Source organism: Larus michahellis, chromosome 4, assembly GCF_964199755.1.
Source record: "Larus michahellis chromosome 4, bLarMic1.1, whole genome shotgun sequence".
NCBI classification, from domain to species: Eukaryota; Metazoa; Chordata; class Aves; order Charadriiformes; family Laridae; genus Larus; species Larus michahellis.
Genome location: NC_133899.1, coordinates 42,012,825 through 42,025,403, shown reverse-complemented (window position 1 = coordinate 42,025,403; position 12,579 = coordinate 42,012,825). Strand labels below are relative to the sequence as shown.

At 45.8% G+C, this 12,579-nt stretch overlaps 1 protein-coding gene across 3 annotated transcripts in view; it reads left to right on the top strand.

Annotated features, from left to right (window-relative positions):
• Nucleotides 1-11,782, top strand: part of FBXO34 (F-box protein 34) — a 39,396-nt gene extending 27,614 nt beyond the window's left edge. For all 3 annotated transcript variants that reach the window (XM_074584245.1, XM_074584244.1, XM_074584246.1), the window contains one exon: nt 8,949-11,782. In XM_074584245.1, coding sequence (XP_074440346.1) covers nt 8,949-11,136 — 2,188 coding nt within the window. In that variant the 3' untranslated portion in view covers nt 11,137-11,782. The remainder of the gene's footprint in view (nt 1-8,948) is intronic.
• The last annotated feature ends 797 nt before the right edge of the window (nt 11,783-12,579 follow it).

The window sequence follows — 12,579 nt, the reverse complement described above, 5'->3', positions numbered from 1 at the left end:
TAGCACCTATTTAGCCTTCTCCTTTCCCATTGTCTTGCGTGTCACTCAAATGTTTGGTCTAAATTTTTACTTTTGGGTGGTGTTTTAGTGAAATGTTGTAACGGCTTAAGGGCAGACATGTTCTTTGACATTTTTATTTGATAATGACAACTACAGATTCACTGCAGTTGCTACTGTACTTGGAGAAATCTGGGGGTTTTCGCAACAGCTGTAAATTAATTTGGGAACATGGCCTTTGAAGTAAAATTTAATTGGAGAATGGCTTGTCATAGTAGGCTTTAAAACATGCAGTCAGCTTAAAGCAAGTAGAAATACTGGCAGTTGTTGCAGTTTTGTTTTACTATGGAGTAAGTAATTAGATTAGTTTAAGCTCAGATTTTGTATTGCTCACTCTCCTGTGTCTCTTATTAAGAAGAAATGCACGATTGATTTCAAACACTTGTGCTTATGTGACAATTAAGTGTACGCCTCTCACTGTGTCTCGTTATAGAAACACCATACAGAACAACTTGTCCTTATGCAAATGCGAGAACATGCCAGTTTGTTCAAATTCGAGCTACTTGAAAATATATGGGTTTTTTTTTTCCTTTTTCTGAAACCAAGACTCTTAAACTTCCTCAATCTGGAGGAAGAGAGCCAATTTTCTGGTTTCCAAAAGCTGTGTGAGTTTAAAGCAAACTTTAACCTTTGTTCTTCGTGGTTGTGTAGACAGCATATACTTGCTATGTCAGTCTCATGGTAATTTAGCGCTGGAAAAGACTTCCTCGGTCATCCGGCTCCTTGCTTTCCCAAGTGGTATCTCCTAATCCCTTTTGTAAATTTAGAAGTCCAGCCTAAAAACAATTACATCTTTTCGTCTCTCCTCCTGTAGATTAATCCATTACTGAAGATGACAAATCTATCTGTGTGATTAGGAACCTTCTTTGGATTCCCAGGCTGTGGCTGCCTCATCCCTGGAAGTGTTCAAGGCCAGGCTGGATGGGCCTTTGAGCAACCTGGTCTAGTGGGAGGTGTCCCTGCCCAGGGCAGGGGGCTTGGAATGAGATGGTCTTTAAAGTCTGTTCCAACCGAAACCATTCTATGATTCTATGAACGTTCATGCCAGTTTATATACTTGTTTGAGCTTGTGTTCCTTCTTTTTGTGTAAGGACTGCTTCTTATTTTCAGTGGTTTACCTCTTTTGCTGTATTCTGTGAAATATGACTGTGTACCCTCACCTGTGGTTCTGCTGCGCTAAATGACCCAAGTGTTATCTAGTAGCTTCTCAAATGATGTCTGTTGTCATCATTCTCAGTCTGGGTGAGTCTTCTCTGAGTCATGACAAAAAACGTATGCTGCACTCCAGAGCAGATCTGGCTTTTCACTGCTGCCTTGAATGTATCCCGGAATCACCTCTGCTTCCTTCTCTTTCACAGATGTGTCTGTGGTGGCCAATTCACCTTTCTTAGTTACCTCCAAAACTTCTTGGTGTTTGGCTGGTGTGTCACCGTCTGTACTTTAAAACTCTCCTCCATTTCTGTTACTCGGTGCTTTGTGCCTCTGCTGTTCTGGAAACGCCTTCATTTCTGTGGGGGCACCTGTAGTATTTGTGCTGAGGTTATTCCTAACAAAATCAGAGTGTTCCCAAGGCTGATTCTTTGAGGCACATCTTTGGTTTCCAGGCTGGTATTTTCTTATTCAGCATCACCTGGAGCTGTCTGCTGCAAAGCCAGCTCCTTTGTCTGTTTTCCCATTCCTCTGCCAATTTGTTTTAACCGGTAGATCTCTTTCTGAAGTCCATGTGAGTAAAATACAGTACATTTGTCTAAAAAGATCACTTTTTTGGAGAATCTTCAGGTTGGTCTAGCGTATTGAACTATTCCCTCTTCCCCCTTTTTCTCTGTCTCGCCTTAATCCTCTTTGCTTGCGAAGTACCTTCCTGTTGAAGGCAGACTACCAGGTCTGGAGAGGCTGCGATCTCTCTCCCTTTTGTTTCTGCCCTGCAGTGCCACCTCCAATGTGCCACATGTTTTATTAACTCATATTGTTGCTTTTCAAGAGGTTTATAAATCTTGCTTCTTGGCCTGCAGTTCACGAGCCTATCTTTTGGATTCTAAAACTGAGACGAGCCACTCCTTGCAACTTTTATGAAGATTCTTAATCCTCCCTCTGCCAATGTTCTTGTTCAAATTAACCCCTGGGCTTTTGCCCTCGTGATTACCCTTATCACCCCTCTTTAAAAACAATGCAAAGTCAAATGTAGTATTTTGTGCTGTGCCTAGAGTACTCTTAATCTCTGCTCTGACCTTGCTTGCAGCCCTTTTTCTCTCTCTGTCCTTTCTCACAAACTGAAGAACCTTTTACTATTTCTTTGTTATAAATATCTTTGTAGGGACTTAATGCTGCACCAGTTCTCATGTTTATTCCTAGACTTTTTGATCTCTAAAATAAAACTTTCCAAGTGACTTGAAACCTGTGCCTCCTTCTTGTATTCCTTCCCGAAGCAGGAACGTGTTCAGTTGGAGTTTCTTCTGTTCTTGTTTGGGATGTGTTCTTAATAATGGAAACACCTCTTGACTCCTGGAGAATGCCTGCTGGGTTGCGCTGTCCGCAGCGAAATCCTCTGCGCCCCAGTGCAGCTGACTTCGCGAACCAGTTCCTTTTGGTCGTGGGTTTCAAAAGAACAGCCCGGTGACTTGCCTTCACATCTACTTTTGTTTATTCTTTCTTTTGAACTCCAAGTCTCTTAATGATAGTGCAGTCCAAGGTTAATTTCTACGACCTTTCATGTGTTCTCATTATGTATGCACAAAAATTAAAACTAAATAGCATCGCTTTGTGTTGGTTCATTAGCTGCTTGAAGAAATTTGTTGCGCTGTGATATCCAGAAGGATCTTGGTCCTCTTGCAGTTAATAAGTTAGAAAATAACTGTAAAATCAAGGAAGATAAAATGTTTCCAGAAGGAAACCTGTCACTATCTCTTTGTCTGTGCTGTTCTGAGCAGCTTTCAGCAGAAGTCCTATAAAACCACCACTCTTTGGTCTCTTTTTTACTGTCCTTCCAAATGACTTGTGTGATTCCGTCTCACCTTAGCCTGTTCCACCAGGCACATGTGCTATCCCATCATCTTTGAGCTACATGTTTTTGGAGCAGCTTAACCTTGAATACCAAATCTTTCAGTTGATTTTGTTTTCCTCTGCTTTTTGTCATCCCTGTGTCATCTGTAGTGTGGCTGGGAAGTTTGAACAGGGGTTTGAGCTTCCTCAGGCTCAACAAGAATTGAGTCTACGTCATTCGCTTCATGGTAAGTGCTTTTATACAAAAGACTGGCAAAGCAAAGGGACTTCTTCCTGGCCAAGATTTAGAAAGAAGCTGAGACTGCTCTGCCTTATGCTGAAGGGTGTGTGTCTGTTAACTTGAAAATGTGTTAGAAACTTATTAATGGGCGGGAGCCCTCAAACCGGAGTAGTCTGTGCGTGTTGGGCTTGGATGTGCTATTTGTCACCCGAAACCTCTGCCTGGTGGAGATGATGGATTTTATAGCTGCTCCCGTGTGCAGCTATGTTTGGGTGTCGTCTCCCCCAGAGTCAGGTTATTTGAACACCTGACATGGGTGAACAAGCGGTGGGGGATCCAAAGTTAAGAGTTTTTAGGTGCCTACTTTGCATTTAGCTCCTCAGCTCTGCCTTATGCTCCCGCTTCCCCCCAGGCTGGCTGCTCGAGCGGAGAATGCTGCTTCAGCAGTCCAATACCTTCTGTTTACCTTCAAAGCCCACGATAATCCTCGCTTGCTCTCCAATTGATGCAAGAGGCACTTTCACAGGCGTTGGGAGGTGGGTCAGGAGCAGTTGCTTTAATCTGAAGTTATTGCTGCAAGGGAGTGGGTTTTCTAGAAATCGGATGCTTCCGCAGCTGCTGAAGTTGAACCTGCCCCTGGTCTGGAGCATCGTGCTTCCCAAGCCGCCTTTCTCCCAGCTTGGACACTTGCCACACACCAGAACAAACTCCAGTGAGTAGCAGAGCATCGTCGTCCATCCCGGCTGCTCGGCTGGGACTTTCCCGCCCTGGTAGAATCCGTGGAATGCCTTTGAAGCAGCTCTCTGTCTGCTTTGCCTTGCCCCGGCAGTGCAAAGGGGATGGAAATGGTACTGGAGATTGAGCCCAAAGGACCCACCAAATCCTTCCAGAAATAACAAGTGGTTGACCATAGTTTAACTTGCATTCAGTACTGAGTCCTTTATAATTGTCAGTGTCCTTTACAGAGGAGCTAAGCTCTATAGCCAGAGAAATGGGATGCCAGGGAAGAGAAATGCCTTGCCAGAGGTTATGCTTGGTGTGTGTTTTTATTGTTGTTGGTTGTTTTCTTTTTCTTTCTTTTTTTTTTTTTTTTTTGGCTTCTGCCTTTTGTTAGTATGTCCTGAGGGTTTTTTCAGAGTTGTAGTTGGCACTGCATGTGCAGTCAGCAATGCTAGGAACTTTTGTCGACTGGAGTTAGTGTTTACAAAAAGAAATCCACAGGAAACTTTGGGGTTTTAATTGAAATTTTCGCCTTAATAAAACCTTCCGGTGCTTTGCACAGAAAACTTACAGTGTGAATATGCTGTTTGAGCAGATTAGACTTTTTTGTTGTTGTTGTTGCTGTTCTTCCTGTCTGGAGAAAATCTCTTGGCTTCACAGGGCATCGTGAGAGTCCCTGACCTGGGTGCAGCGAGGGGCATCTAAGCTTTCTGTGGACCCTCAAAAGGAGTTGTGAAAATTGAGCCTTTTCTACCAGTTTCTCCTCCAACTTTGGAGCATATTTATTTATTTATTTATATTATTTTTTTTTTTTTAGGCTGCTGTGACTTAGAAGGTATATAAATACAAAAGGATGCAGAAAGATTTTTGGCCAGCTTGGCATAGTAGCTTATGGGTCTTCCCTTCAGTAGGGAGGGGAGGGGTGCGTGCATGTCCGCACATGTATAAGGGTATATATTTCTATATCAATCCCCTGGGGTAACAAACTTAATAAAACAGTAGTGGAAACAAGCTGTAGTTACGACTTGTAAAAACAGCAGTGTCGTTCCAGCAGTGTAAGTATCCTGTTTTTCAGACGCGGCTGACTAGAAATAGAAAAACTGGACTTTTTATTTCATCAACTTAAGGATGGAATAACAGTGTAAAGGCAGCACTGCTAGTCGTTTCAGTGCTGATGGTTCCTGGCAGAATTATCTCTTATCAGCAATTCAAAACCACACGTTTGGGACTGAAAACCTTTTATGCTTACTCCATGAACTGCTGAAGAATCATTGTCTCTAAAGATAAAATTAGAAAGCTTGATAACTCAAAGGGTGGAGGAAAGCAAACAGAATTATGCTGGAATTAAGTACGATAGGGAATTGTCAGTGACTTCACCTTTTAACAGCTATTTTTGGTGGTTTTAAATATTGAAAAACTTACCTGCAGCTGCCACAATTCTCCGCTTGCCAGCACTGAAGTGTTGCAGAAATAAGGTAGTCTGTGGGTGGGGACTGGGCTCTGGTTCATCTTCAAAGCAGTTTCTGCTGGGAAGCCTTGTTCTAATTCTAGGAGCTAGGAATGAAATGTGCTGCTGACGTGCAGGGAAGGCACTATGTTTGCTTAAAAGTTCTTCTTTCTTAATGTTCACAGCAAAGTGTGTGTGGGGTGGGGGCTCTTTTTCTCCATTTCAGGTAAGGTCCATTACTAACATCCTTTTTAAAATGGAAATTCTCTTCCCCACTGCCCAAAAACTGGGAGGCAGGTGGCACAGTGATTCAGCTGGTCAGGTGGAGTTAGCAGGACTCCTTTATAGCTGTCTCAAGTTGTTAAATTAAGGTTTTCTTTAAAACTGGATCCATTAAAACAGTGCAATGGACTGAACACTGAATTCAAATGAGGCAATTATTCTGGCAGTAAAACTTCTGACTAAGGCATAATTTTGTTATGTAAATTATAACTTTTCAACCTTAAATGGTATTGTTGGCCGAGCCAGAGACTAACTGAAACACAGGAGGAAATATAACCTTAAACAAGAAATCCGTAATAGGTGCGGCATAACTCTACCCTTTGTCTTTCTCCATAGACGAGAAATAGCTGGGAGCAGCTGAACCAACTTTGCTGGCTAAACGTGTCCTCTGAGCATGTTGGGGTAACCAGTTTGGTCCTGTTTTCATTCGTATAATACCTGGTCTCACCTTCGTTTGCAGCTTCTCTTAATGAAGGGTGTTGAACCGATTGTCCTGCTGGATTCCTGAAAACTGCTTGAAGAAAGCCTTTTAAAACCACGTCCAGCTCATCTTTCAAACACCCTGGCATGAAAACTCATGAATGAAATTCGATCTTCTGCTCCTGGCTCATGAGATTTCAACATGCAAAGTCGTGTATTTAATTGTATTCACCTCTTCTCCCCGGGGTACGGTGGCAGGCAGCCATCGGAGCTTTTCTCTCTCTAGTCTGAAAAGCACAGCTCCAAAATGCCCTTCTGGCTGGGGAAGGGAGGGCTGCAGGCGCCGTTCTCTGCAGCAGTTTCACTGCAGTGCTTCACCTGCTGCTCTTCTGGGCCGGGCTATGGCCCTAGCACATCAGTGACCTGACCCTGCTTAGCTATAAAATACAACCGAGATGAGGCAGACCCTCTGGAAAATGAGGCTGAAACAAACTACAGCAGCCTTGATTTCCTATATTCTCTTTCTTCATCTGTTTCAGCACCCTGAAGTTCTATTTTTATCAGATTATTTTCGTTTTTAGCATCCAACTGAGAAGGCAAACAAAATAGCTCAGTTGCATTTTGCAGAGGAGACTAAATTGGGAGGTGACCCAGTTCCAACAAGAGCTGGAATCAGCAGGCAGAAGGCACGGGGAGAGAATTAACCCAGGATCTAGGGTAGGCGTATCTGCAGTACGGGGAGCTCTCTTATCCCTCCAGCCTACAGGGGAAGTGCAGGTGGTTTTAGCACTGTCTGGTTGGAAGAGCGAGGTGATGATCCTTATAAAATTGGGAGGGGAGAGAATGTAACAGCATCCTTGGCAGTGGCTGCCTCCTGGCCTTCAGAGCACTGCAGGGGACCAAAGGGGTCCCCTAAGTTTTATGCACACTTGTAGAAAGGTGAACTAATCCCTTTTCCTTGATCTATCTCCCCAAAACCTCTCTGCCGCCACTTCTCACCCATCCCCTCACTGGTTATCACCAGGGCTAGAAGGAGGAACCAAAGCCTCAGGGGAAGGCAATGGTTAAGCAGCATAGCTGCTTCCAGTGCAGGAGGCTTCCTCTGCTTGGACGGCGCAGGAGGTGCCTGGCCGAGGTTTTACCCTCGTGTGTGTTGTGTTGGCAGCTGGAAGTGGAGCATCTTGCTTTCAAAGCCTTCCCTCGGCTGGCTCCAGTGCTCTCTGGCTCAGCTCTCCCTTCTGCCATCAGTTACTCTGGAGGGTCTACAGCCCTGGCTCGTCCATGGGGCTGGGTCACCTGGAAGGTCCCCAGGCTGCGCTTCAGGTTGCTCATACGACACATTGATGTGCGTTCTTGGTCAGCGTCTGCTGTTAGGACTTCTTACAGTGCTCCTGTGCACTCTGGTGCGTCTGCTCGAGGGGTGGGTGAGCTGGGTGCCCTCCTCCTCCTATGCCAGCCCCAAGGGTGCCCTGTGTAGCATCGGCTAGGGCGTCTCAAGGTAGTCGTGTGTCCTGATGGCACTGCAGCATGGCAGGGGAGAGACCAGTGGGACTCTGGCTGCATCTGTCTGATACAAACCTATCGTGTGTGTTCACTGCAGGTCTTGCAGCTATAGATTTGTCCAACTTTATAGATGTTATGGCCTGAGGTTTTTAATTAAAAGCTATTTTTAGGCTAGAAACACAATAATAAAGCAACTGTTTTGGTGGTGGCTGTCAAGGGAAACATATTCAGTGTCTGAATGTGTCCATATCAGCTCATGATAAATGTGGCAGTGAACCTGCTGTTCTTAAACTAGCAAGCGTGGATTATCCCCGTTTCAAAAAGGAGGCTTTTTAATGTAACAATTCAAAGATTACCATGGAAACATAATCTATAGTTAGTTCTGTAATATGTTTATGTGATACTCCTGGGAGAAGAGCCTGAAGTCTCCTGATAATTGCATCCTATGTGGCAGTGCCCTGGGCTTTTTGTGTTTTTGAGCTTTGAATTGAAGATTATTGCGAAGGTGTAAGAGAAAGGAGTCGTCGAGTGGCGGGGACTGTTGCGGGAGTGGTGCTGCTGCTGTAATGTCAGCGGCATCCAAGTGTCTCCTTCACAGCTCTTAAAATTCTTAAGCATAAAACCACGTCCCTGAAAGTGGTTCTGTTCAGCTGTACGTGATGCTTCTGTCACTTTGGGGGGTGGTGTGGCACCTGATGTACAGCATAAGGACCTTTATGGGAAAGTAGACAAAATTTGCCATTATTGATATACTAAAGAATAGGTTTCATTTTGGGTGGTGTGAGGAGATTAGATACCTGCTGGGATCTCTGATGAATATAACTACACTTGCTAATTTCCCTTTTCAGCTTTAACCGTACTTTATTTACAAAAAAGAAAATATAAATATATGGTAGCTAATGTCAAGGTAAACCCTTGGACCTACCTGTATCTTACAGCTGGCTGTATGAAATGAACAGACAGAAGGATGTCTTTGACTCTAGAATGAACCTCTGTCTACATTTGTACAACGCATAGAACTTAACTGTTAGGATTTCTCCTTGCAACTCCCTGGATACAGATTTCTCTAACAGGAAGATCTCTGCTGTCCTTAAGATCAAAATCCTATTGCAAGAAGTTCTCCAAGGGTGGCTGTTGCAGCCTCGGTTGCTCCTTTTCCTTTCTCCTGTGGTTCCTTTTGAGGTGTGGGCTGCTTGACGTAGAGTAGGAGACACGCTGGTGCCTACTCTGGGCCACCTCCTCTTAATTCCAGGCAGGCATATTTTGCAACTATAACTTCTCCCTTTTCTGTTTTTCTAGGGTTTCTGGTATGCACTTAAAGCCATATCTCAAGTTACAGAAGAAAGAGCGATCTCCAGAAATAAGCCAGGATTCCCTGAGAGGCCAACCTATGAGCCATCAGAGATCAGCACAAGAAGAAAAATACACCAACTGCACCAAACTGAGCGTTTTCCCAAAACCCTCCCTTGTGACTCCATCTCGTAAGCTTCTGGGAATTATTTATCCGAATACTATGTGCAATATGAGTGGGAAAGGTCCAGCGGATGGTCCAAGCGGAAGGGAAAAGAAGAATGCCTTGTCTGCAACCATCCACCAGGGAGAAGAAGGGGAAGGGCCACTGGATGTCTGGGCTGTGGTGAAACCTGGCAATACAAAGGAGAAGATCGCGTTCTTTGCAGCCCAGCAATGCAGCAGCAACAACCGGCTCGGGTCGATGAAAATTAAAAGCACGTGGGATATCGATGGAAGAACAGCTAAACGCAGGAAAAAATCGGTTGATCTTAAAAAAGCCAAAATTCAACTGGAAAGAATGAGGGAGGCGAACGTCAGGTGCTCCCAGCCGGAGCCTTTTGCCTGCGGCATCGAGCACTGTTCGGTGCATTACGTGAATGACAACGGTGAGGGTGTGTTCCCAGGCCGATCCCTCTCGGTGATAGAGATGGTGGCCTTTCTGGAGCAACGAGCAAGGGCTTTACTGGTGGACTGTGCTAAAACCTGCATGCCTGCTTCTACTACGAGGCTGAGCGCTCAGCCTAAAGGTGCACTTCCCAGCTCAGACCCCTTCTCCGCTGCCGGGGCGTGCGAGGTGCATGCGGAGAGGGGACCTTGTGGCAGTAGCGAGCAGCAGCAGAGCGAGCCCGTGCGAGTGCTGGACATGGTGGCCAAGCTGGAATCGGAGTGCCTGAAGCGTCAGAGCGAGCGGGAGGCCGGGAGCCTTTCGCGGAACAACAGCTTCCGTAGAAACGTTGGGAGGGTGCTCCTGGCGAACGGCACCCAGCCCGAGGGAGAGGCGGGGAAGGTGTCCTCGGGGGTCTTGGCGCCGGGGGATGGCTTGGAGGAGGCAGGGGTAGCAGATGCTGGGTACGGAGGACAGTGCAGTCCTCTGGGTGACACGGAGTTGTGGGATGGCGCAGCCTCCGCTCGGCAGCCTTTTCCTTCAGGGCTGGATACTCGGATGGGGAATGTGAATTCAGGACTTGCTCATGCAGTGTTGGCGATAACCGCTGGCAGGAGCGATTCTGAAATGCGACTTGAGCCTCCCAGACCTCTGCCATCTGCGTGTCCAGCTGCTGCCAGGTTGCCACCGGATTCCTTGCAAAGCAAGAACACGACTGTTGATTGTACATCGAAAGAGGCTGTAATTTTCCCAAAGCAGAGTCTGCACCCCGTTAGGAAGGAGCCCTTATGCATCAGTATATCGGTCACCAAGACCGAGAAAGGATGCAGGAAAGAGCAGCTCTCTAACTCCAGTTTGAGTGAAGATCCGCTCCCAGGGAGGCTGTTTTTTCTCCAGGCTGACCAGCCTGCTGCTCATGGGCAACAGCCACTACGGGAAAGTACCCAAGAAAAGCCAGGAGAAGTAGTTCAAAATGAGGATGAGGATGCTTTGGCATCTGACAGATCATGCGTCAGAAACAGTGTCCCTACAGAGCCATCTGCCCTTTCTGTCCCTCCGACAGAAGGGTCTTTGCAAGTACTTGATGCTTCCTGCTTAAAAAGGCAGGTGTCGCATGACTTTCTGGAGACCAGGTTTAAAATTCAGCAGCTTTTGGAGCCTCAGCAGTATATGGCCTTCCTGCCTCACCACATCATAGTGAAGATTTTTGGATTGCTTCCTACGAGGAGTCTGGTTGCCCTAAAATGCACTTGCTACTACTTCAAATTCATCATTGAGTACTACAACATCAGGCCGGCAGACTCCCGCTGGGTCCGCGATCCCCGCTACAGAGAAGACCCTTGCAAGCAGTGCAAGAAGAAGTACGTGAAAGGGGACGTATCGCTGTGCCGGTGGCATCCCAAACCATACTGTCAAGCTTTACCCTACGGGCCTGGGTACTGGATGTGCTGTCACCGGTCTCAGAAGGGCATCCCGGGCTGTAAGTTAGGTCTTCATGACAATCACTGGGTTCCTGCCTGCCACAGCTTTAACCGTGCTATTCATAAGAAAACCAGAGGAGCGGGAGCCGAAGCGGAAGAGGAATATTAGTGCACATACACTTTCCTGCGAGGTTGTTTGGGGTAGGAGGAGATTCTCATGCCTTGTGCTGTTTACAGTGTATATAATTGTCGTGTTTTGTTTTTTTTTTTTCCACAGGGCTATGAAACTGCACATACTTAAACACAAGAGCCTTTACCTTTTAGATTAAAGATAGCTTTTAGTCCATCTATGTAAATAACACTATAAAAACTAATTGTACATACAGAGTCTACAGCTGGCTGAACAACGTAATCACTACAATGCAGCTATGATAGTGTTGCGGCTATAGTTGTGTGTGTTTTTAAGTGTCTTGTTTCAAAATCTGTATATCCTGTATAATATATGAATGTTTCTGAGAAGAAACTCTAAATAGGTAAAGGTCAACTTGTTTAAAGAAATCTTCAGACAACTTAACTGGACAACCTTAAAATTAGACTTAGAGCAGATCCATTATAGTAGCGTGGCAGTGGATAAAAAGAGAGGAATATTATTGTATAGTCAGAATATAAAAAGTTCTTGGCTACCTTACCCATGTTGTCTGGTTGGTTTTTTTTTTTTACTTAAATAAAATGTGCATTCTAGGTCTGCCTTACCTGATTTTCTCTTGTAAAACTCTTGCCCCAAAATAAAAATACTGTAAAACTTGTGGCAGAAACTTGGTGCTGTGATGTAGTTCAGACTTGCAGTGTGCTTCCTCTAGAGAAATAATCCTCTAAAAATGAAACAAACACGACGACCCCTCCAAACCTGTATTACTTGGAGAATTCCCTGCTGTAATAGTCACAAATTCCAGCTTTTCCTTTCCCTCCCAGAAGCTCCTGTTCTCCGGAAAGCTGGTACTAGGTGTGAAAACCAGGGGCTCTCTGGTGTGAGTCCTTCTCAGCTCTTGCGGCAGCCCCTCAGCCGGGCACTGGGTGCTCGTGGATGGATTGTGGGCCCAGCAGGGTGAAAGCAGAGTTGCCTCGGCTCGGTGATGTGCTGGAAGCTTTGCTGTCTGCTGTATATGGAATTTTTCCCTCTCAAGAAGAATCCTTACCCCACTTCGCCCTGCTCTGCTGCATCCTCTGGCGTCTTGTTTCTGAGGTGTGAGTCAGTGCTTTCCAAGGGGCGTTGTGAAGGTTTGCATCAGAAGTGCAGATGAAGGGCAGTTCCTCAAACTCTGAATGGGAGCTGAGCATGGCATCTATTCGAGTATGTCCTGGAACACATTCCTGTCCTGCAGTGCTTTTTTCCAGAGTCCAGCCCTCCTTGTTCCCAGCTCCCTGCCCAAGGGGTGACAGTTTGGAAGCCTGGGAGTGTGCCCTGGAGAACCCAGCAGGAGCAGCAGGCGTGTTGCAGCCAGGTAGAGCGGCGGTTGTGTCTGTGGTTTTTGAGTCCCTGCACTTTGTACTGTGGCCGTTTCTCTGCCCCTTCTCAGAAGGAGGATGGATCCCCGTCAGACAAGATCTCAGA